Source organism: Astyanax mexicanus, chromosome 11, assembly GCF_023375975.1.
Source record: "Astyanax mexicanus isolate ESR-SI-001 chromosome 11, AstMex3_surface, whole genome shotgun sequence".
NCBI classification, from domain to species: domain Eukaryota; kingdom Metazoa; phylum Chordata; class Actinopteri; order Characiformes; family Acestrorhamphidae; genus Astyanax; species Astyanax mexicanus.
The window spans coordinates 37143589-37168684 of record NC_064418.1 but is presented as its reverse complement, the minus strand read 5'-3'; the positions used below and the strand labels follow the sequence as shown (position 1 = coordinate 37168684).

At 37.3% G+C, this 25096-nt stretch overlaps 2 protein-coding genes and 1 long non-coding RNA gene across 9 annotated transcripts in view; 2 read left to right on the top strand and 1 right to left on the bottom strand.

Annotated features, from left to right (window-relative positions):
* The window catches only part of fn1a (fibronectin 1a), a 29470-nt gene extending 19531 nt beyond the window's left edge, over positions 1–9939 (top strand). For all 7 annotated transcript variants that reach the window (XM_049484740.1, XM_022680241.2, XM_049484743.1 and 4 more), the window contains 17 exons: positions 139–303; positions 392–547; positions 680–793; positions 1171–1440; positions 1602–1792; positions 2431–2518; positions 2639–2818; positions 3615–3704; positions 3838–4026; positions 4332–4421; positions 4748–5199; positions 5320–5458; positions 6149–6316; positions 6836–6961; positions 8180–8286; positions 8778–8894; positions 9022–9939. In XM_049484740.1, coding sequence (XP_049340697.1) covers positions 139–303; positions 392–547; positions 680–793; positions 1171–1440; positions 1602–1792; positions 2431–2518; positions 2639–2818; positions 3615–3704; positions 3838–4026; positions 4332–4421; positions 4748–5199; positions 5320–5458; positions 6149–6316; positions 6836–6961; positions 8180–8286; positions 8778–8894; positions 9022–9090 — 2711 coding nt within the window. In that variant the 3' untranslated portion in view covers positions 9091–9939. The remainder of the gene's footprint in view (positions 1–138; positions 304–391; positions 548–679; positions 794–1170; positions 1441–1601; positions 1793–2430; positions 2519–2638; positions 2819–3614; positions 3705–3837; positions 4027–4331; positions 4422–4747; positions 5200–5319; positions 5459–6148; positions 6317–6835; positions 6962–8179; positions 8287–8777; positions 8895–9021) is intronic.
* Positions 9940–10978: 1039 nt separating this feature from the next.
* LOC103036010 (carboxypeptidase O) lies at positions 10979–20924 on the top strand. The gene is made up of 9 exons (XM_007259928.4): positions 10979–11169; positions 11264–11327; positions 11439–11540; positions 14513–14623; positions 14717–14833; positions 16812–16905; positions 17003–17205; positions 17357–17441; positions 20170–20924. Exons 1-9 carry the CDS (start codon positions 11105–11107, stop codon positions 20445–20447), a joined length of 1119 nt encoding a protein of 372 aa, XP_007259990.2. The 5' UTR covers positions 10979–11104; the 3' UTR covers positions 20448–20924.
* On the bottom strand, positions 18224–20193 carry LOC125804912 (uncharacterized). The gene is made up of 2 exons (XR_007441134.1): positions 18925–20193; positions 18224–18754 (listed from the first exon to the last, which is right to left on the bottom strand). It is a non-coding gene; the product is annotated as an uncharacterized LOC125804912 (long non-coding RNA).
* Positions 20925–25096: the final 4172 nt, after the last annotated feature.

Here is a 25096-nt window from a genome sequence, read left to right as displayed (position 1 = left end):
TTATGGTATATGTCTGATTAATGTAATTTCCAAGTAATTTAACAACTGTATTTGGTGGGCAATGTCTTCAAGTCTGTATTTCTCTTATTTAACATACTGTTTTTGTTTTGTTTTGTTTTTTCTTTTTTGTCTGATCAGGTGGTCATGGCTCACCAGTAGAGTTCACTGTGCCAGGCTCCCAGACTACTGCCACCATTCAGGGTTTGCGTCCAGGCACTGACTACACAGTCACTGTATATGCTGTGACAGGCAGAGGAGACAGCCCGGCTTCCAGCACACCCATCCACGTCAATCATAAAACAGGTATAAATGCTATAATGACAGCAACTAAAGTCAAAGTAAAGATTGATGAGAATATCTGAGAATGAAAATATGATCTGTGGTTTTCTAGATATTGAGTCCCCATCTGAAATGGAGGTGACTGATGTGAAGGACAGCACCATCACTGTACGCTGGACCCCAGCAGTGGGCCCTGTTAGTGGATACCGCATCACTGGAACCCCTCGTAATGGCCAGGGGCCCACCTTCTCTGAGGTGGTCGCTCCAGGTAACACATACTAATATTACTTGTACAGCCCATTTATGTGCCTGGACATGTGGATATTTCAATGTCCAATGCTGGAAACTGGTAATTTATTATACATGTATTTACACTGCGATTATATTATTGTTTATGCAGATCAAACAGAAATTACATTCTCAGGACTGATGCCAACAGCGGAGTACACTCTGAGCGTGTATGCTTTGGGACAGGATGGAGAGAGCCCTCCACTTGTAGAGACTGTAGTTACAAGTGAGAAAAAATATATATATACATTTTGTCATTACTAAACATTATTAACATTTCATATGCTTATATATTAAGGATAATTTTTTTTATTTATTTAAAAATCCTTTTTTGTTTTTCCATAATCTACTTTTACTTTTATTTGTATAGTTACATAATTGTATACATAAATACTTAAATATTTAGTGTTTTGTGTAAATACTCAGGACTGTACTTTTATTATTATTATTATTATTATTATTATTATTATTATTATTATTATTATTATTATTATTATTAATAATAATAATAATAATAATAATAATAATAATAATAATAAACATCAGTAATATGCTCTGGACTCCAATTCACCTTGTCTTTCACTGTTTTTTTTTTTTCTTTAGCTGTGGACAAACCCAAAGACTTGACCTTCTCTGATGTGGACTCCACATCCATGCTTATCTCCTGGGAGAGCCCAGACGGTCAGGTGACCTCGTACAGAGTGTTGTACTCCAGCCCAGAGGAGGGCGAGCGTGAGCTGTTCCCTGCCCCTCACGGCGAGGATGAGTCTGCTGTGCTACGTGGTCTCCGACCTGGTACTGAATACACTGTGAACGTCATCGCCCTGCACGATCGCACCCCTAGTCCTGCACTGGTGGGCACACAGACCACAGGTGCGGAAAATTTCTATTTTCGTATATGTCATGATAAATATATAGTTATTAGAGTGTTTTAGCAGCATTTTTTTGCAATATGCATATAAATGATACTTCCTTCTTGGATTTTTTTTTTATTTGTATTAATTTCTCTTTTTATTGTCTTTTTTTATTTTTAGCTATTCCTGGCCCCTCTGATCTCCAGTTTTCTCAGATTGGCTCCAGTTCATTCACTGTGTCCTGGTATTCAGCAGCTAATGTCCAGCTAACTGGCTACCGTGTGGCCATCACTCCCAAGAACAAGAATGGTCCTACTAAAGAGGTTCACATTGCGCCAGACTCCACTCAGTATCATGCCACTGGACTTATGGTGAATAGTTATCTTCTGTTCTTCATCTCTCTTTTATCTTCTTCTTTCTGAAAGTGCTTAGAGGAGTGATTCACCCAAAATCTAATTTATGTAACACCTCCTCTTATACCAAACATTGCAGATTTGCCATAACATGTTTGGTGTGTGAATATTGCTTTATCAGTTATAGACTGGTGCTATGAGTAAATCTAGGTCATCTTAAACAGTTTGATTTACATTTTAATTAAATCTGTAGTTCCAGACATACTTTGGCAGACAGACACATTTTTTGATGTGGTGAAGTACAATTTATTTACTGAGCCATTCCTTTATTCATATTATTGGTAATCTATTTTGCTATGTGTATATTGTGTAGCAACGTGTCTTTTCTTGTAATAATATGAGCTTATGCTGAAATCTTTTTAAACATCTGCTCTGTATGTTTTGAGACAACCACCACATTGCCCTTGCTGAACCTTAATGATAGCCTTTGTGCTAGCAGCAGCTGTGACTGTGGCCAGTGGCCAGTAATGCTCTTTACTAGTAAAACCACATGCACAATGCAAGCCTTGTCATTTAGACTTGTGGGATATCAGAGAGGTTCGTTCCAGAATCTTGGATAGCAGGTCCTCATGCTCTTGCTCTCTCTCTCGCTCTAGCCTGCCACTGACTATGAAGTAGAGGTTTATGCTGTGAAGAATTCTCTTACCAGCCGCCCAGTCAAGGGAGAGGTCACCACTCCTGACAGTAAGCCATTTCACCTCAAACCTGAACATTTCTCCATCGTTAACCACCAATTAGAGAAACTACTTGTATGTGTAGAGTACAAACATACAATTTTGTTTCCCTCATTCATCTTTTCCATAGATATCAGCCCTCCTCGTCGTGTTCGGATCTCTAACGTGAAGGATTCCTCAGTCACTCTCACATGGCGCTCCAAGACCGAGGCCATTTCTGGCTTCCTGGTAGAGGCCACACCCACCATCGGAGGTGAAAGTCCCATCCAGCGCACCATTCCTTCAGACTCCCGCACCTACACAATCACAGGTACTGTATACTCTGGACACTTTTTCCTAAAATGAAGCACCCACAAAAAAAGCAGAGGTCATATTGATTCGATTCTGTAATTATTTGTATTTAAATGAAATGTTAATAGGAGACAAGCATTGAAAAAGTCAGCCACAAAAGATTTGTTATGTGTTATACAAGAAAGTGGGTTAGATGCCAGATGAGAAAAGTAACCTTTTAAATGATCATAGAAACTCTGGAATACTCCAAGTGGAGTTCAAAAAGATAGGTGATGAATGCTTTACCAGCATGCCATTTGTTGAGGCAGGTAACTGGAAAACACAGAGGAAAAAAGGGGCAGTCTGGAGGAATGGCTGACTAGTGGTAGAGCAATATTAGAAACATTACAACACAAAAGGCTTTCCCAAAACAGTGAAAAGATTGAGAAAAACAAAAGTTTCTGATAGCAGTGTGGGGGAAAACTCAAGAGATACCACATTTACCATCTGAGTCAAGGACATGTGCTCATGCCAACATGGACACAAAGCTAAACAGTAGTAGTAAAACCATTCAGCTTATCTATAGCAGAGTACAGGTGGCAGTGTTTGCTCCATTTTACCTTGAAGCAGTTCTGTGTCTCCCTCTGGTGGACAGAGGCAGCCTGTGCAAAAACTCTAGACACAGACCGGGCTCTTGCATTAAGGAAGTGTCCAGTATTTTTTTGTATAAATATAAATGTCATCGGCGGCTATTTCATATTGATGCATTGCTGATTTAAAATGTATCTCTTTAAATAACGTATTAATATCAACTCTGATTCACCTTTTTTCCTTAGGTCTGCAGCCAGGTACTAACTACAAAATCAACATTTACACCCTCAATGGAAACAGCCGCAGCGAGCCCTTCACTCTTACTGCCACTACAGGTAAACATTCAGCGTTTAATAATGCTCATGTCTTTTATTGATTAACTCAAGAAGTGCTCAGACTGCAGACTTTCCTGTGATAGGATGTTATTCATATGGTGAGATTAACTTTTGAACGTCTATCTGTCCTCAGCTAAGCCAGTGATCAGCCCCCCGACCAACATCCGTTTCACTTCCCTGACCCCCACCACCATCTCCTTCTCCTGGGAACCTCCTCGCAGCACCATTACAGGATACTACATCACCTATGAGGAGGCGGGCAGCATCCCACGAGAGCTTCTCCCAAGACCCCTCGCTGACCGGACCTCTGCCACCATCACTGGTAGGGTTATCTTTCTGCGGTTGGCTTTTAATTTTTTTTTCTCAAATTTCGTTGTTCATTTTGTTTTAATTTTATTTTTACAATTTAACTGCATTGTTTTTTACTGACCTATGGATTAATTTCAGGTTATACTGCGTTTTGGCTGTGGTTCATTTTAATTATATGTATTTCAGTTAGCATTTTCTGGAGATGTCTTGGTACTTTATTTGTATTATTTAATCTTTTGGGTTTTGCTTCACAGCAAAGCTAAATCTTTCCCTCATCACAGCCTCTAAGATAAAGCTGTTTTTCTTTTTTGTGTGCAGGTTTGAAACCAGGCACTGAGTACATCATAAGAATCGTTGCCCTGAACAATGCACAGAGAAGCACTCCACTCCTGGGCAAAGCCAGAACTCGTAAGAACCTTTTTGTATGCATGCACCTGCTGAAAACATACATAATTATGGAGATAGACTAATTTTAATATGTGTAATTACATTATACTTGTAAACATATGCAAGTGCAAGTGATTAATATATAACCTAGACATATATATCCTAGATATTATATGCATCATATATCTTCTTAAAAAGTAAAACTACACCATGGTTATAAAGGCAACACTGCTCTTCAGTTCTCTTTGTCCACTCCTGTAGGTTACGTAATGTCTCCCCCTGCTGGCTGGCTGTGAGTTCTTACTTAATTTCTTCTAATGCAGTTTCTCCCACACTTCTCCTTTTAGAACTGGAGGACATCTCCCCACAGCTCCCAGTTCCCCACCGCCCCAAACAGGACATCCTGGATGTTCCTGAAGATGAGAACTTAAACACCAATTACGTACATGTGGCCGGTCCGAACAGACAAGACACTCTTGGGCAGCAGGGACAGCATATCTACACTGAGTACCAGAGTTTTGGCTTGGGTAACCGTGGCCAGCAGCAGCCTCTGGCTCCACATCAAGGCCAGCCACTGGTCTACATCCCTCTTCCTGGACCAGATGGCCACAGAGTGCCTGTAGTAAAGGTGAGCGAAGGTCCTGCACCTGGCTTCTCCTTCGAGTTCCCTCTCAATGAGACAGACCTGCCCCAGGAAGCCCAGACACAGACCACCATCACATGGCAACCAGTGGAACATAGCGATGAGTATGTGGTGTCTTGCAGTCCCATTACAGAGATCAACGAGAAGACCTTCCAGGTAAGCATCCTGAAGTCACTTTGACTATCTATTAACTCTTATTCTATTCTATTTAATGGCAAATTGTGTCTTGGCAATGCATGGTCATTTTGTAACCATTTCTGTTACAACCTCTTTCAGATGCATCTTCCTGGCAGCTCCAACAGTGCTACACTGATTGGCCTTACCTCTGGAGCTTCCTACAACATTGTTGTAGAGTCGGTCAATGGAGACCACAAACAGAAAGTTCTGCAAGACGTAGTTACTGTCGGGAACACTTGTAAGTTGGTAAAAATTCACAGATAAACATTCCACTTATTTTTCTGCTCATTATGGGTGGATGTTTTGCAATACCATATACATTATCTCTAAACACATTATTGTTATTTTTATAAATTTAGTTTATGTGAAACACTTAGTGGCAGACATTTGTTCATTTTGGGTTTAAAAAATTATAGCCATTTAACAAACTGTCATAAGTACTGTTATTTCTAAACCTTATTGTAAACAGTTAAGTTATGTAAATTATTCATTTACACTATTTTAGACAATATTAATCATTACTTAATTTTAATGTTTAAGAATGTTGTAAACAAAACTGGATTGAGATATAAGTTAAAATATGTTTTAATGATTTAATAGATAAATGTTTTAACTAGTGTCAGTTAAAAATTAGTCTAGGCATTCTGTCGTAAGTACTGTTAATTAATGCACCCTTATTGTAAAGTGTTAAAAAAATCAAACAAAAAAAAAAAACAGTATACTCAGTATAGATACTCAGTACATGTGTTCTGTACTACAGTTTTCCTAGAATTTGATATAAAATCTGTGGTATATTGCTCAGACTACATAATACAGCATGATAAGTAGGGCTATGTGATGTGTATCTTTTCTGCGTTCATTCTAAAATGTTTATTCATATAAAACTGTGTATATGCATCTCCCTCTAAATCTGTTAAACATTTTCCAGTTCCAGGACCATCTGCTATCCCCATAGGCAGGGATGTGTGCTATGACACCTTCACAGCCACCTACCACGAGGTGGGCACAGAGTGGGAGCGCATGTCCGAGACAGGATTTAAGCTGTGGTGCAGGTGCCTTGGCCTAGGCAGTGGTCATTTCAGATGTGATTCATCCAGTGAGTTAACCCAATTAACCCAACATCACGTTTACATGCTAAACCCCACACCTCACGCAAGCATGGGCGGCTGTTTTTTTAAAGTGAGAGGAGGCCTACTCCAAAATCTGTAATCGTCGTTTCTCTTATTACAAGAGAATTAGTAACCGTTGGTGAGCTTTAGCTTTGCCCATGCTAGCAGGAGGTGGCCTAAGTCTCAGATTTGTATTGTCAAACTGTAACCAGACGATACCAAATTCTAAGACTGGCTTACTGTCTACCTCAGCACTACACAAGTAACAAGATCATAGGTCACTGGATCCTATGAATGTGTGTGTCTCTGTGTGTGTGTGTATGATGGATGAATTCACTCTAAAAGACAAGGGCCATGTAGATGCTACAATATTCTTACAGTGAACAAAAATTACGCAACTATGCTCTATTTCCTATTGTTGCTGTGTATTATGTAAAGACTTGATCCACCTCAGTGGTTTTCCTCGCTCTCTTACTCATGATCTACTTCATGATCTTTTTAAACAGAATGGTGTCATGACAATGGCCATAACTACCGTATCGGAGAGAGGTGGGACCGCCGTGCTGAGAATGGTCACATGATGAGCTGCACCTGCCTGGGCAACGGAAAGGGAGAGTTCAAATGCGAGCCACGTAAGAATCAGCATTTTATACTTACTGATTCAATGTGTTTCAGTGGTACAATGGTTGAATTCACAGGATCACTATTAGTACCAATATTGACTTTAAATTGTATCAAATCTGAACCACATATGAGCATTCCACATTCAAAACTTTTTTTACAGTTTATATATTTGATTATACAAAAATTAATATTAAACCGCTCGCATGTGGTACTTCACTGTCATTGATTGGATTTGGCTACATTTATGAGAAAAAAAAAATCCTATTTCCAACATGATAACTTTACAAAGAAAGGGTTAAAAAAAAAAAACCTTCCTAACTTTCAGTCAAAAAAGTAAAAATATTTTATTATAAGCAATTTCAGAGCATTTCTGTTAGTCTGTTCATCATGAAATTGGGATAAATTGTAAGGAACACAAAATCGAGAAGTTTTATGCATGATGAAGTGTTACCCATCTTATAATCATAGTATAGTTTCTAACTTGCCGTTCATGAAAGAGGTGTCATACATGCCGTCCACATGCCAGACCTAAAAACATCTATCCCACTAAACTGTATTCAGAATTCATGCTTTTAAGGACTCACTAAGTCAAGGGGAAATTCAAAAGCACTGAAATTTAAGATCACGGTGGGAATGGCTAACCTGTAAGAACTGCTGACCCATAAGCATGATCCGACAGAAAAAACATTGTGACAGTTAAAACAATTAAAACCTGTTTTTATTTTTTTTATTTATGATAAAGGGTGTTTCCCAAACAATGAAACCAGTGTGATTTTGTGTTCAGTTGGTGAACTGCCTCAGCTCAATAATCTGGAAAACATTTAACTAATGGCAATTATTCATTAACAAACTGAAAATGCCATGCTGTAAGTAAAAGAAGTGGTTACAGGGTTCTGCTCTCTGAGCAAAACTTGTTCTGACCTAACAAATTATACTGCATGCGATGTGACCAACTACCTAGAACAAGTTTGCCACCTTTGATCACTGATGCTATTTCATTAATATTATAAAAAAAAATACATCAACACAGTTTAGTTGAGCTTAAATAGCAGCACAAACGTGATTCAGATTCAGAGAGAGAATGTTTGTCAGGATGTGACTCTCTTTTTGTTTGTTGTTCATTATCAGCTCTCTGTCAACCATTGTTATGTAACTATCCATGATATGAGCAGGCTTTCAGGTTATTTTTACATTAACATAATTTTTTTTCTGAATTTTGTTTTCAGATGAGTCAACTTGTTATGATGAAGGAAAGATGTACCAGGTTGGAAACCAGTGGCAGAAAGAGTATCTTGGAGCCATCTGCACCTGCACCTGCTATGGTGGACAGCAGGTAACACTCATTCTCCCTTTTATTAATTGGTTTTAGTTTGTTTGTTAGTGAGCTTATATATTGCAGTATATTAACAACTTAAAAATAACAATAACATAAAATAACATGCATAGGGAGAGAAGCACCTATTGCCACTTCATGCATACTACTTACACTAAGCCGGAGCTTCAATATGTAACACTGATAAAGCAGGAAGAAATATGCTTCTGAGAACCATGCAACACTGTGTAACTGAGTGATATTTGTATCAAATGCTGACATCACTTTCCCACCTGAGTCTGTGTTACCTTCTCTTTTACTTCCTGGTTCTGCATCTCCCAGAAATGCATGTGAAAAGAGTTTGTCTTTTAGGGATGGCTCAGAATGGACGTTACTCTTCCAGAATGTAGAGAGAGCCCAAAAGTAAAGCTTCAGAATCTTGCAGTAGAGTAGAGGGTGTAGGTGTGTGCTGTAAATTATAGTGAAGCTAAATGTATGTGATTTTTCCTCAGGGCTGGCGCTGTGAGAATTGCCGTCGTCCGGGGGCTGAGGTAAACGTGGACCTTATTCAGCCTCCAATCCACACAGATGTTTACGACCGCTACAGAGAGAATGCCCTGCGCAAACTGGTAAGTGTGGTGAACTCCAGAAAGGAGTTAGTCCTGTGTGTGAGATATCATACCTAAATATAGTGCTTGGCATATTAATTAAATTATATACTTATCTTCTTTTTCTTATACCTCTTTCTCTCCACAGAACATCCAGTGTCCCATTGAGTGCCTCAGACCAGACCTGCTAGCAGATGCTCAAAGCCCTTCAGAGTAGAGTCTGTTTCACACAGTGCTGAAGAGGAGCGTACCCTAGAGACTGTACTTACTGTATACCCCTCAGTGCCTTTCACTCCTCACTTCTCTCAGTCTACACTCTGAACTCAGTCCTGCTGTCTCTGCACCCCCCGCCCTGCGTCCCGCCCTGTGTCCCTGCAACACATTCCTGATACATAGCTTCCTCACTCGCCAGGGCAGGCTGCTCCCGGTCCTTCTCCATCTTTGACCTACACAATAGAGGTGCGGGTCAACATCGCTTAGCAAAAGCCTGCAGACTCCAGCCTTCAGTCTGGACAGAACAGTCCTGGAGATTCACAGAATTCCTAAAGATTTTGTCCTGCTTTTCTGTTGTTTTATATCTTCCCCAACAAAGGAACCAGCAGAGACCAAAGACTACATGTTTGTTTGTGTTGCTGCCTTTTGTCTGTAAGACTCCCTTTTAAATGAGTTTGTGACTCAACTTTATGGCCTGCAATCATTTCTCTAAGTGACCTTTTTGAAGTCCCTTTAAAAAAAAAAAAGAAAAAAAAAGAAGAAGAAGCACTGTCTTACAATAGAAGTCTCTGTGCCTTGTAGGCATCTTTTTTATTATCTAATGTTGTCCCCATTTTTTAAATCGATTGTTTGGTTGGTTTGTATCTGTGGCCTTTGCTTCCAAAAGGAAATGAAGGAAAGCACTGTATTAATGACGTTCACATTTAATATTTTTCTTTTATCAATGCATTTGGATTGAATGCGATTTTTGGATGTACACTTTTTTTGTTTTGTTTTGTTTTTGGTTTTAGGTGCCAAAGTCTTAACTACTGTGGACAAAATTCCTTTTTAATAAACTTTTTACAAAAAATAAGCATCTGGTCGGAGTCACTGAGTCAGTAAGAAATACACAAACCGTGTACAATCTGTGCACTTAAAAGTAAAAAGGTATTTGCCGTTAAATGTACTTTAGTATCAAAGGAAAAGTACCATGATGTATTATGGCCGTATTCGCATTTTATAACAGGATCATGCTTTATCAACTCAGGCTTCATCAGTCTTTAAATAGAATGTCACAAGTAGTCTGACACAAACAATGAAAGCAAACACTTTCCATTAGACTGAGCCAAGTGCCTATAAATAATCAGTAATAATAAATAACTTTTAGCAAATAAGCATGTGTTGGTTTAATGTAATTATTTTAGTTACATTTATTTGCAAAATATGTTTAATAAAAACTCCAAAAAGCTTCAAAAATGAGCTTTGTTTGCTGCACTGAATCTATATATTCCATCATTTATGTTTATTTAGACACTCTTAAATTTTACACTGTAGGACTGATTGTATTTTGTGTGTTTGCACTGGGTTGTTTTTTCCAAGGGGTTAAAACAAGTTCAAAGCAAAGTGTGTGCTGTATCCTGATTGGTCTGTTTGCTTTGCATTTTCTTCATTTTGACATGTATGTTTTTATGCACACATGCCGAATGTAAAGGCAGATTTGTATATGTAGTGAAGTAAAAAGTCAAATATTTGACTTTGAAATGTAGAGTTAAAGGGAAAGTTCCTTAAAGTGGACAAACAAAAAAGTAATCCACTATTTTGTTACTGTCCACCACCACACTGAACTGGATTTGACAGCTTAAAACACCCATTTTACACAATTCCAGTAGGATAGTAAGCTTTATTAACAATCTGATGTGTACATAACAGATGCACTTCAAATCATTACCATCATCAGTTCTTTTGCTCAGCAAGGCCAGTGTAATATAATCACTGATATGCTATCACTATTTCTATGTTATCTCTTATACAGATAAAGTCAGCTTTGTGATTGTGAGATTGTTGGATGTTGTGTGTGGAAGAAAATAGTGTACGCCCCTTCTACATATAGTTGACACTACAGTGAGTTTAACCACAGTTAACTGGACTGGAGAGACACTGTTTCAAAAAGTAGTTGATGGTTAACTGGACTGAAGCGGCACACAGGAAACACTGGACAGCACCGTGTTTGGTTTTGTCATTAAGGATAAAGTAACAACATGCTGAAATCAGGCTTGTTGTTTCTGCTGCTGTCTTTCAGTGGCTGTGCAGCTCTTCTGTTCAGGTGAGAATTCAATTTCTCTTTTAACTTCTCAGACTCTTTTTTGACTCCTTGACTCCTTTTAACATATTTAAAATATATTGCTTTATGTTGATAGAGATATAGTTCAGCAGAGCACAACACGGAATTATGATTACACAAAATATCACAACATGTCTGAGGTGAGACAAGAATCCCAAACCCATGATTATGTAGATTAACTTTAACAGATAAATGATAAATAATGAAAAGTTCAAGTTTGTAATGCATTAGGATTAATTCAACTTTCACAGATCTCTGCCTGGATGGAGCAAATTGTTAAGGAGAATCCCGGGGTGGTAACATCTCAAACGTATGGAAAGACCTTTGAGGGCAGAGATATCACTTTGCTAAAAGTAAGAAATTGAAAAACCCATGTTTCACATGTTTCTTGTGTTTTGTAATGTTTTTCTTTGAGCTCTATTTCTAAATTGTGGGTGTTTAGTAGCTAAAACAAAAGTAATTTATTTAACTGAACTTTTTTTTAAATTCTGCCTTGAAGTTAAGCAAACTGTAACCATTGTAGAGTGTTTTAAAAGGGTTAAAATAAGTCTTGTTCTGAGTGGCTTACCTGTAGAGCACCTTGTTCAGAAAGCAGTCCAGACTGAAATACTCTTTAATATTTCAGAATTAATCTGCAGAGCAAATCTACAGTATTGTTGATGAAAATGTAGTTATATTGTGTGGAAGGTTTTTGTTTGTGTGAAAGCCAATGAAAAATGTATGTCTTTATGTATGGATTATGTGTTTTTAAATGTTAACATTCTGTACACATTTTTTTTTCTATGATATGCACTTCAAACCATGCGACATTCACATTACAAACTGCATTAATCAATTCAGATTTTTACTCAGATCAGATCTAGATGGCTCACACTATTCTTACGCTAAGAAAACTATTCCAGGTGACACTACCTCATGAAAAACTGAGAAAATACCAAGAGTTTGCAAATCTGCCATCAAAGCTAAAATCTAAATTATAAAACATATTCTGGTTTAACACTTGTTTACAGAATGATTCTGCATGTGTTACTGTATAGCTTTATTATAGTCAATATTAAATTTACAATGAAGAAAACAATTAAATGGGATGGGGTGTGTCCAAACTGTATCTTTCTGAAATGTTAACAAATCTAATCTGAGTATCATTTGTTTATTTGATATTCAATTGAGAATCAAAATCGGGGAAAAAAAAAATTAATTAGTTTTTCGTTTTTGAATATAATACAAAAAACAAATAATAGCTTGCATTTTTTGTTTTTTATTTGATGATCCAAACAAAAATGGGAAATAAAAAAACTGATCAGGAGCCAAATTAATGATCGCCATCAGTTATCTACATTTCTAACCTGCTGCTTGTTAATGCTCTATTGTTAAAGTTAGATAATAAAGTGTGCGGATTTTGCCATGGTGGCATCGAGCCTTCGGCTCCCTCGCAACCAGACGCCTCCCAAGTGAGACCTTGCGTTCTTTCGCGTGGGTTTTCCACTGCATTTTATTTTGTTTTTTGCAACCAAAAAAACAAATACAATCCGTGTATTATTCGTTGATTTGATATTCAATTGAGAATCAAAATCGGAAATTAAAAAACAATTCATTATTTTGTTTTAAAAATAATACCGAAAAACAAATAACGGCTTGTATTTTCTGTTTTTTTTGGTGGCCCAAATAAAAATAGGAAATACAAAAAGGATCAGAGGCCTAACTTGATTTAGAGTTTTCACCAGCCTATTATACAGATTACCGTTCCACATTAAATGCTTACTGCAGTTACACAAAGTCATTCGTTATCAGTAAAAGGTTTATTTCCTTTACTCATGACCAGAATTAACTGTATTTATGTTCATTTTTTCGCAAAACCCAGGTCATTAAAAACCTGATTCATGGATTATGAAAATCTCAATGTCCTGGATAAGGAAAAATAAAAATACCCAGAAAGTTTTGGAAAAAACATGAAAATTTGGTCTACAATTTTTGGTGTTTCAGTTTATAGATGGAGATGGATCTATTTTAAGCTAACAAATATGTCAGTTGGTTTTATTGCCCAGGTCTTTACTGTCATGAAAATTTGCCTTGAAGGTATTTTTTTTCTCTCATGTTGTGTAGGCCTACTGGCATGGATAGGGGCCCACTGACATTGACAGTGTACAGGAATTTGCTGTTACGCCCCTGCTCCTCACTCCCTGGCTCCTCCTCCATCGTGCTTCTCTCCACAGTGTTTACTGCAGACCTGTTTGTCTCACCCTGCCTGTTGCTTACGCTTTGCGTGATCGATCTGTTTCCACCGTTTCCCAGCCGTTTTTATTTCCCGCCCGTTTTCGTTTCCCACCAGTTTACATTTTCCGCCCGTTTTCGTTTCCCACTCGTTTTCGTTTTCCGCCCGTTTTCATTTTCCACCCGTTTTCATTTTACGCCCGTTTTCGTTTCCCACTCGTTTTCGTTTTCCACCCGTTTTCGTTTTCCAACCGTTTTCTTTTTCCACCTGTTTCCATTTCGCACCGTTTTTTTTTTTTGTTTTCCACCCGTTTCGGGCTGTGTGTTTATTTTACTCCTTTCATCTTACTGTTCTGCAAGTTTGTTCATCAACCTTCTGTAAAGCTGTTTGTCTTTCCTCGGACTCGGGGATTCTTGGGGTTTCTAGAGCACTTTGGCGCTGCGGCGGAGCGGTGCGTTTCCACGCCCATAACCACGTCTCCACCACCGCAGCCAAAGTTCAACGGTACCGCGGCAGAAAAAAACTGTAGCGCAACTAACAAAAATCACAGACGAGCAACTAATAATAAGGATTAGTGAACATCCCAAACTGACTGATTGTTCACATTCAGTCCACAATCAATGAATCAATCAAATATTTGTCACAAGCAAAAAATCTGATATCTATATGTTGTAATACACGTACATCTCAAAACTCAAACGTAGATTTGTGTAAAATAACTCAAAATACACTTTATATAAATTACAAAGTGATGCAGTTTAGTTACCACTTTGAGGTGAAGGTTTCATGGTGAAGTAACATTCTTACACCACTACAATAAAATTTAACATGTGTCAACTAATAATAAAACACTTGTATATAAAAGCGGAGAGAGTCTAGTATAGTAATGAGGCAATAAAAGCTGATACAGGTGATGAAGCTGTTGGTTAATTATTCCTGTTTAATGATTACAGCTCGTTTCCACAGCCCTGACTCTTAAAAAACTCAGGCATCAAATGAACTGGATCACCTTTAAGAGATCCAGTCCCATTCCCTTAAATTAGCTGATAGAATGTGAATGGCTGAGAAAATGGAATTTAGTATCCAGTATGTTACTAATTGTTGCCTGCTCAGATTTCAGTGGCAAATCCTGATGGCAAGGAGAAAAAGGCAGTTTGGATGGACTGTGGGATTCATGCCAGAGAATGGATCGCTCCTGCTTTTTGCCAGTGGTTTGTCAGAGAGGTGAGGTGTAAGCTAAATTTGAAACCAAAGAAATTTAAATGAGGGCTTGTCAACTTTTCTTTAGTCAATCCAACTCATGTTTTTATCGTACAGGTACTGCAGACCTACAGAACAGATGAAAAAATGAAAGAAATGGTCCAGAACTTGGATTTCTATGTGACTCCTGTGCTGAATATTGATGGATACGTATACACTTGGATCAATGAGACTGTAAGCATTGTCTTTTAATCTAAAGAGTTCCTCTGTTCAGTTTTCTCCAACAGGTTTGCTGAATTTAGCCTCTGTTGTTAATTGCATCTATGAACAGATATAATGAATATTGACAGTATTTGCCCACTCCTGATTTTCTTTAGTAATGCTAATCTGCCACTGTGTATTGCTACATATCTTCAATGTAACTGAAGACCATTTTTTTACTTTTTAAAAATGTAAAATTATATTTAAGGAATAAAGTTCTAACATGCAAACCACCTACAAAAATGTACCACATTCTGAAATACTCTTGGGACCTGTTTAAGCTAATGCTGAATTTCACATTAGGAACATCATAGCCTACGAACCTTGGTGGTAGTGGTATTGAGTGGGACATTTTTCCTGCTTCAAAATCTACACAGAAAAAAATCCTTTTTTTTTACTACGTTTTTTTTTTTTTTTACAGAAAATAACCATAGAATAAAAAAGTTATTTTTTGTCTTCTATGTAAAAAAAGAATGTCCCTGAAAATCACAGTAAAAACATCTGTTTTAATAAATCTACTGTAAAAGCACAATCGAAATCTGTAAATTTAAATGAGAAGAATCCTCTGTTTTTTAACTAAACTGTACAATTTTAAGGGGTTTTGAATGTTAAATTATGGGGTCTCAGTGTAAAAACACACTCACTGATGTATAACACAGTCTTTGGTGTAAAAATACAGACCAGTAAATACAATTTTGCTTTTAAATAAAAAGTAACATACACTACAAAACGCACATATAATCTTTAGTTTCACTGTTTAATTAAGTTTCAGGGCTGCTGTACCCTAAATTATTATTTATTTAAACACTGTTATGTTCATAATTATTTATTCCCCAGTTTTGGCTGGAATGCATTGTGGCAGCGCAGGAGTGTTTCTGTGTTTTTATGGGTGGTAAGCCTCTTATATAAAGGTACGCGTCCACTGCTGCTTTTCTTCATCGCATAAAGATCCGTGCAGGATCTCTCGGCCCGCCGCGTGTGGGCATGTCCATGATGTTTTTAATTCAAAGGAAGCAACAGATGTGCAATTATAAACTTAAGATTTTTATTAATAAATCACACTGTAATCTATAGTTCTCTAAATCCATATTCTGCCATTTTCAGTTTCTCTTCTGTGATTAAAAGACGTCTGCTCTGTGTGTGAGGAGCTCCTCTGTGTGTAGCAGCACAGCCTGCTGTTCCCTGGTTGGCTGGACACAGCGCGGCGGCCGGATTTATTTAAATAAAGTTGAGCTTTGCTGAACAACGTAACCCAGCATGCACCGCGGCATGCAGCGGGTCTGAATGGTTTCCGAGCTGGGGGAGTGGATATGTTAATTAGATGTTCAGTTTAGAGGGGTTACCATGATGTTGTTTCATAGCAGTTTTATCAACCCGACTGAGTTGACATAAGTGGTATGACTCACTGAATATTTCTCTGTGTTATAAGTGAGAAATCAAGTTGAATTTTTTTTTTTTTTTTTATAGAACAGTTAATACTATTGTCATGTTTTTGACAAATGTTAAAATGGATGTTGATTTAAGCACACATTGATAATGTGATTTAAAAAGTTGTTACATTGCCACATCTCAAGTGTCAGAAGACAATATAATAAAAAAAAACTGAATTTTTTATTTAAATTTTTTTTATTTTTCTGTACATTTTAAGAATAAAGCATGCATCCACAAATTTACTTAATTTTACTTCAAAAGACGTGTAGTTTGACATGTGCAATGGCTCTGTAAAGTAACATAATTACACCTTAATTTAAATGTCAACCTTCAGATAACAGACAGCCTTCTAATGTAATTTACCATAATTTAAAGTAGGTTTAAAAAGACTTTTGGTTACGTTGGATTCCTTTGCTTTTATCTGCATAATCCATGTAGCCTCATACAGTTAACATGGTGGACCAAATCATTCTATGTTTCAAAAACTGATTTTGTCCGTTTTCATTGACTGTATTTACAGACTAGACTGTGGAGAAAATCCAGATCTCCTCCTCCTGCGAACTGCACTTGTTATGGCGTCGATCTGAACCGAAATTTCAATGCTAACTGGGGCAGTGAGTCACCGACTTAATGATATTGGAAACAAATTACCTCTAAAGTCATTATTATCTACATTTACAATACAGCTTATTCTTCTTTTTATTCCATCAGCGGTCGGAGTCTCTACAGACTGCTGCTCCAACACGTACTGTGGTGAATCACCAGCGTCTGAGAAAGAGGCTCAGGCTGTGACTGAGTTTGTGAAGAACAGGACAAAAGAAATCATCTGCTTCCTCACTATCCACTCATACGGACAGCAAGTGCTGCTTCCATACGGACACCCGCAAATTATGGCACCTAATCATGCTGAACTGGTGAGCCTGCTATAATCTATGATTTGTTATTGGTGAAGAGGAAAATGTGTCCCCAGTCAGCTTGTGTGTCTACTCAACTGGTCTTCCTTAAAATATGTAATTCACTCATTGAGTACAACTGGCACCTGATATGTTTTTTTTATTTTTATAGCTGGAGGCAGGTACAGGAGCAGCAAAGGCCATGACAGCTGTTCATAAGCAGGAATATGAAGCGGGAACTCCTCCAGAGATACTCTGTACTTTCAAACTCATTTTTCTATCCTACTCTATCCTATTGTACAGTTTATGTAGGTTTCAATGACAATTTTCAAGTATCTAATTTTTCTCTTCGAAACCATCAGTCTAGCTGCAGTAATTCATTTTTAAAGTTCTAATTTCCAGGCAGAAGTTTAAAACTCAATCATTTGACTTTTCATTGTACTGTGAGGGGTACTGGTTTTGGAATTTGTCACTGAGTTGTTAAGCATTGATGTGAGAATTTTAAAATAAAAATACCCACGATCAAGGTATGGGTTGAAAGCCCATGTAATACCACAGGCAAGATTGCCAAATACAACAAAAATATCCAGCCCAAAGTCAGTTGAAATCCACCCTTCAGAAGCTTAAACTAGCCCAAAATGTCTCATGTTTGAAGCAACTGGCAAAACAGCTATAAGTGTATGACTTTAAGGGATTTCTCAGTATTGCTATTTATCTTAAAGTAAGTAGTAAGTGTTTCATCAGTTCCTTAGTTTTATATCCGTCAAGAACATTTAATAGTTTATATAAAAAATAAATAAATAAACCTGAATTTTCACCCTGACTGGATTTGTAAACAAACCCAATTTGGCGGGAAAACCGCCAACATAGCAGCCCTGACCACAGGTAACCACTGGCGTGGGAAACCCCACTATCCACCAAGAACCGAGCTGACTAATCCCAAAGACTTTAAACCCACTCCACCCTCAAATTTTCAAAAATAAAGTTAAATTGAGTGGGAAAACAGTATACGTGACAGTAATCACGAAAGGAAACAGTATATTACAAAAACAGGTTTTATTAGCACTTTGACAGAGTTAAACAATTTATGGAAATAGAGGGAAAAAATAAAACACAAAACAGAGTCCAGTTCAGTGTCCCAATCGGAAGAGTCCGCAATAGCCAAGAGGGGTGGAGTTACAGCTCCATTCGGTCTTAAAACAGCTTTCTGTGGCAGATCAAAGAAAGACTGAACAGCAACACGTTCTTTAAGCTCTTCGCATTACATTCATACAGGTTCAGCAGCTACAGAGGGGGACATTTTCACATGCAGCAAGAGTTTCTAAAAGCATCCAATAAAAGGCAGCCCAGCACAATTTAAAGTCCTTAAAATATAGATCACTGCATAAATTAGCTGCTTATACTCACACGAAACCAGTTACACAGAGCCTGCAGACTAAAGCTCCCCGCCGGTGTGCACACCACGCGGTCCGACTGCTTCCGCCTCTGCTGCGTTTGGAGCAGGATTGCCAGGTCCAACAAAAATATCCAGCCCAAAGTCAGTCTAAAACCCGCCCTTCAGAAGCTTAAACTAGCCCAAAATCACACGTTTGAAGCAAATGGTTAAAAAAAAAAAGTAGTAGTTTGTTTATAAGGGATTTATTAGTGTTTTACAAACATTAATAATATTGTAACAGTGTTTATTTTATAATAGTCAAGAACATTTAATAATAAAAATTAACAAAAAAAAACCTGACTTACTTTTTTGCGTTTTCGACTTGTTCACGTTTGCCCGCCGTGCTGATGTAATATCCAAAGTAACACGCACGTTGTTGGCGGTCGCGGTCATTTTTTAAAAGTAGTGCAAAAACTGCACCCCTCAACCACTGAATTATCACCCGAGACTGGATTTTTGACTTGGCGGGAAAACCGCGAACCTGGCAACTCTGGTTCCTAGAGAGTCCTCCCCCAACACACACATGCGGCGCCTATCTCTGCTCCGATACCTCACGCTCGTTTCCCTGGATCCCTCTCAGATAGCCAGTAGCGCTCCTTTAGGTGCCTTCGACCTCTCGTCCGTCTTCGCAGAAGTCCACTTTTTAAAATAAGAGTCCCTAATCACCCGCGCTTTCTTTGCACGCTGATAGGCTGGCAAAAAAAGCGACAGTTATTTTTTCAGGTGAAGGTAATTAGACAGTCCTGACCAATCAAAACACCCAGTATCCACATCACACCAAATACAAAAAAGCCAAATTCCACACCTGCATAGACACATCACTAATCAAAAATACAACAAAATAAGTAAAAGAAAACGACCCATTTAACGACCCGTCTAAAATTTAAACTGCAATAAAATGCATTTTAGATCACCTTCTTTTTAAATCACTGCACTCCTACATAATCAGATTTCTCCCTGTTTTAAATGTGTATTAGTTGTGTTTAAATTTGCTTTTTTGTGGCCTAGTCTTATCAAGATTACAATCCTGAGGACACATGAAGTGACCAGGTGTAACAGGGTCACTGCCAGAACACCAAAATACTTCATTGTTTTAATTTAATTAAGTCAACCAAACTTTAATTTACTCTAACATGACTTCATTTTTCAATATATGTACAAGGAAAAGGTATGTTCTAAGCGTCTATCCCATCTTCAGTGTTAGAAAAAAATAAACAATAATTGGTGTTATTGTTCCCATACCTTTAAATAGAGACTCTTAAAAGGAGACTAAACACTCTTAAAATACTACACTGGGACCTTTTAGGGGCTTTGAGGTGTGAAGAAACTTGACATTGGTAAAAAAAAAAAAAAAAAAAAAAAAAAACATTACATTGACTTTGTTAATGCTATCATTGCTATCATATGTTTAACATGGCCTGAACTTATTCAGGATAAACTCTTTTAGATTGTAACTTTTTAATTGCAAGTTTCTGAATTAAAAAGTGACTTTTGGAGGTCCTGGGATTCAATCAGTAATGACACTCTCCTCTTTCTCTCTGTGTGCTCAGATGAATTCTCTGGATCTTCTAAGGACTGGGCTCGGCTAGCTGGAATCCCCTTCTCTTACACGTTTGAGCTTCGGGACAAAAATGAATTTGGCTTTTTGCTCCCGGAAGATCAGATTCAGCCAGCCTGTCAGGAGGCTTATGCAGGAGCACGGCACATCATCACCTACGCCCACGACAAATTCTTCACTGACAGCAACAATGCAGGAGCAGTGTCAGCGAGCATCACTCTCTGGGTGACTGCACTGACCTCGTATCTGATTACATACGTCTTAGAATAGATCACATTTCATTAGATAACTGTTTCATTCATATTTTTTTATGTTAAGTGGCATTTCACAAGGCCAAAGTGTTTTTTTTACAATACTAATGAATGAATGAAAATTGAGGGAGATGAGGTAGAGAAGATGAACTGCTTTCATTTATTTGATTTGATTTTAAACGTCTATTGTGGGTGATTCTTTTAAAATAAAGGGGAAGCTGTTGCATAAATGTGGGGCTTCAACAAAAATGGCACAGGACAATGCTAGTAATCAGATTTTACAGCAGAGGGCAGAACGACCTTTCTTTCTAAAGGCCGAAGGATTTTGTAAAAGGAATGCTTTGTGCTTGCCTAAAGGCTAAAAACACTATTAGCTTTAAATGTTTCTTAACATGACTTTTACTGGATTGAAGAGTCTGATAAGAATCCAATAGTGTTGTTTATTTGTTTGTTTTTCCTTACTTACTCATATCCTTTATTAAAAAAGTAGAAGAAATGCTTGTAATCTGTGTATCATTTATTTACACTATATTATACAGTATTTCCTTCACAACTGAACCATCAGTAAACTTCCATTACAACTCTCAGACTCTCAGAGATTCATTTGTTCAGTATTATCATGGAGATCTGATTGCATAAGCAATGATAAGACAACATAAAATAAAATAATAAAAAAAAGTTATATAAGTTTATGATCTAAGTTATATCTTATATAAAAAAGTTATATAAGTTTATGATCTAAGAGGGCACTTGTGGCCAGATCTAAATGCCAGTGTCTGATGGTAGATGAGACAGCAATAATAAACACTTCAGTTTAGCCTGCACACATGTTAAACTGAGAAAATTATCTTCATTTATTTGAGTGGTGCAGAGATATTTGTGCAGTTTACAAACGTTCACCCAGGAATTTCTTCAAATCGTTTTCTTTGGAATGAAAGAAGAAAGAAATGAGTTATTTTGCCTAAATATTATGAATTCCTTAATATTTGCAGCATTGAGATAGCTGCGAGGAAAACAAAGGCATCCAGCCCTCACATCTTTCCTCTACATCTAATATCCTCTTGCCTAATATCCAAGCCTGTGATATTATTACTGTGCCATATACAACAGCAATAACACCAGATTTCATTACTGATATTAAGAAATGGAGCTGGTTGAGCTATTGCCCTCTAGTTTTGGCTCACTTGGACTTTAGAAGAAACAAAAGGGAAAAAGTAGCAGAAATGTATCAGCATACATTTAACTTACAAACATATTCTGTTTAAATAGAGCAGCTGTTAAGGAGTTTAGCTGGTTGTCACCTCTGAAGAGTGAGGTATAATATCTGCAGATTAGACAAACGTGATGGACTATCGGCTAAAAAAACAGATTGTTTTTGCTTCGGTTTTGTAAAAATGTAGAGTGAAATGCAAAACATCAGCCATGTAGAAGACAAGCACTGTTTTACACTCAGTAATGCTTTTAGGTAAAAGATGCAGCCCACAAATAATAATAATAATAATAATAATAAAAAAACAAACAAATAGTGTTTAAACATTCTATATTACAACAGCATGGTAAGCTATGTGAACAGAATACAAATACAATATACATCTTTAATGTAATGTTTAATACACAAATTAAATATAAGACAATAAATAAGTAAAATCAAAGTTAAATCTATAAACAACCTAACATTGAAATATGAACAGGTTAAGCCTAGTTTTAGACTATATGCTCCTTTCAATAGAAATCTGCATTCAGAATGCTGTGTAGTCCAAGACTGGGCCTTATTTCTTTTTGTTGCAAGGAGTGATAAAACGGTACATTATTTTAATATGGTAAAAAATGTAAACCTACAGTACCTGTCAAAAGTTTGGACTCTTCTCATTCAATGTATTTCTTTCTGTTTATGATTTTGTCCGTTGTAAAATTGTAATATTGAAGACTGTATTAAAGCTATACTGGAACACTGCTGAATTGTTCTGTAGAAAAGAGTAAAACACAAACCAGAATGTGTTTTACTCTTTAGATTCTTCTAAGTACCACAGGTCTGCACACTCTTGGTATTTTAGTCTCAGTGTCTTCATGAGGGAGAGTCACCTGGCCTGGAATAGTTTTCTCAGCATCTTGAAGAAGTTACCACAAATCATCGTCTCAGTTGAGTTACACTTACACTTTTTTTTTTACTGTTAATTAAATAATTCCACATGTGTTCCTTAATCGTTCTGATGTCTTTAATATAAATAAACATGTTGAAAAACATGGAATGAAAGAGTTTGTCTAAACTTTTGATTGGTACTGTACATATGTAAATATTTACTAGATTAAGAAAGGCATTAATTATGATGGTACAGTACAGTATCACACCCCTCCCCCACATCCTGCATTTTATCTAATGATAGATTATTCTCCAGTCTAATAGCTCTTTATGATGATCAATTGCACTCATTGTGACTAAACTACAGCTATGATGTCATTTATGGTAACACGCTCCCTCTGGTGTTCTCTGACCTCTGAAGTCATACAGTCTTAATTGTAGCCGCCGTTTCCTCCTGACCTTGTGAACTCATGCTACGCTGGTCTTCTCTATGGGAAAATGTAATAATGTTCCCTGTGGTACAGAACATTGTTCCAGAGTTACATTTTTCACCTGACTGTTGAAATTGGAATGTTACTTTATGAAAGCTACCACTGAGAAGACTGACAACCACAAGCATTACTGAGTGTGGTAATTAAAATAATTTGCCAGTGGGAGCTGGGGGCTTTTATGCGAAATACTTTAATCCACAGAACACTTTAAGCTCACACATAACTTGGAATGTTGGAGGCATGTTCCACAAATGACTCCACTGCCGATAAATGCATAAAAAATAGTTTTGTTGTTGTCTTGTCTTACTGCACTCTGTATATGCAATTAAGTATTAACAAGGCACTCTGCATGCAGTTTGCATGCTTTACGCATCTTCAACTGCATGTTTCTGGAATATTCTCACATTACATCTAATTTATTTGCTTCCCAATTTCTAATTTTAAGTAGCATCTTTTTTTATTCCTATTCTGATCATATTTTTGACATTGTTTTACGGCACACAGACCTAAATCCTGGTTATAGTCTAGAAATAATTTATTAAAATAAACTTCATTACTGCAGGGCAATAATGAATTTCTTTTTCTTACCTTCAGAGAAGCAGATCCAGCCTGAGAGGAGTCTTGATCAGGAGCACAGCACATCATAACTTAAATCCACGTCAGAACCTTCAGCTATGATTCAAAGGCAGTGGTAGGACACTTAGGCCTTTGGGCTAACGTCTAGTCTCTTATCTGAATGTGCCGGAAGATGGCATTTTATCATACACCCAGCCTATAGGCCACCAGATAGCAGGGATGGGGCATGACATTTCAAGATATATCAGCTTAAAATTTTAAATCTGGAAGTAGAAATAAAAAAGAAGTAGTAGAAAGACACTGTACACTTTTACCAATGATATATGAAATAATGCTGCATTCCATTTGAACTAGGATGCTGGAGTCACAGTGGAAGGAGCAGAGGATGGACATTATTGCAGATAATATACATTTAATAAAATGAGAATGAAGATTAAAAAAAGCAAAACAAAAAACAAACAAGAGACACAAAAAACACAATAGACAACACTGTGATGACTCATCAACAAAGACAAGAACAAAGATTATTCAGAACTAAATAAACAATAATACTGAAAAACAGGCCTGACACACATACACAGCATAGTAGCACACATAAGATTCTACCAGGAACACTGAAACAAAGGGGCTTATATACATGAGGAGGATGAGGAACACCTGGGACCGGTAACGAGAGGGCGGTGTTACAAACAAGACACAAGGTGACTAATGGCTATGGTGGGGCTAAGGTGGAGGCAGGACAATAACAAAACAAGGCTATGCTCTAAAAAAAACAAGTGGCTGAGAACACAAGACAGGAAAACAATGGACAGGAGCACATGGAACCAAAAGAGAAAAAAAACACAAGACAGACAGCTGGGTGTCTGTTGAAATTTCCATGTTCCAAGTAGGATTTATTTATTGGAATGTCAGTAGGGCCTCACATCACAAACAGAACTTGGAAAAGAAGTATTATACAGTTTTTTTTAAGCTTTTTGTCTATTTGTGTGTCATTGAAACAGTTACACATACAATACTGTCCAACAGTAATGTCTATCAGTGGACATTTTTTCTATGCTAGATAAATATGCAAATACCATATAATGGACTGTTTTCAACTAGCAATCAATGCTAACTTTGGAAAATGCTGACAAGGACAATCAGAGAAATAAAAGTGAGATATATACTGGTCATGTGTGTACACTAGGAATGAACCACAGAAAGCATTGCCACCTAAAATAACATGCATTGGGTGGTAATGACTGTGCCCGGTGTCTGGCTAGAATTGTCCGTGTGAACAGATAAGCAACTCTGGCAGAAATCACATCCATATTCAATACTGGAGGCCCCATATGTTTGTCTGTCACAAAAGGTAGGATGAGTGGACGGACAAAGTTGCAGGTAATTTTTTATTAAAATGAAACAAAAAAAAACTAAAGAAAAGGAAGAAAGCAAACAAGGGAAACCCCCAAAAAACTAAATAAACAAAGAAACAAGACTATGAAACATAAACTACAAATACAAAACCAAATACAACAAAAC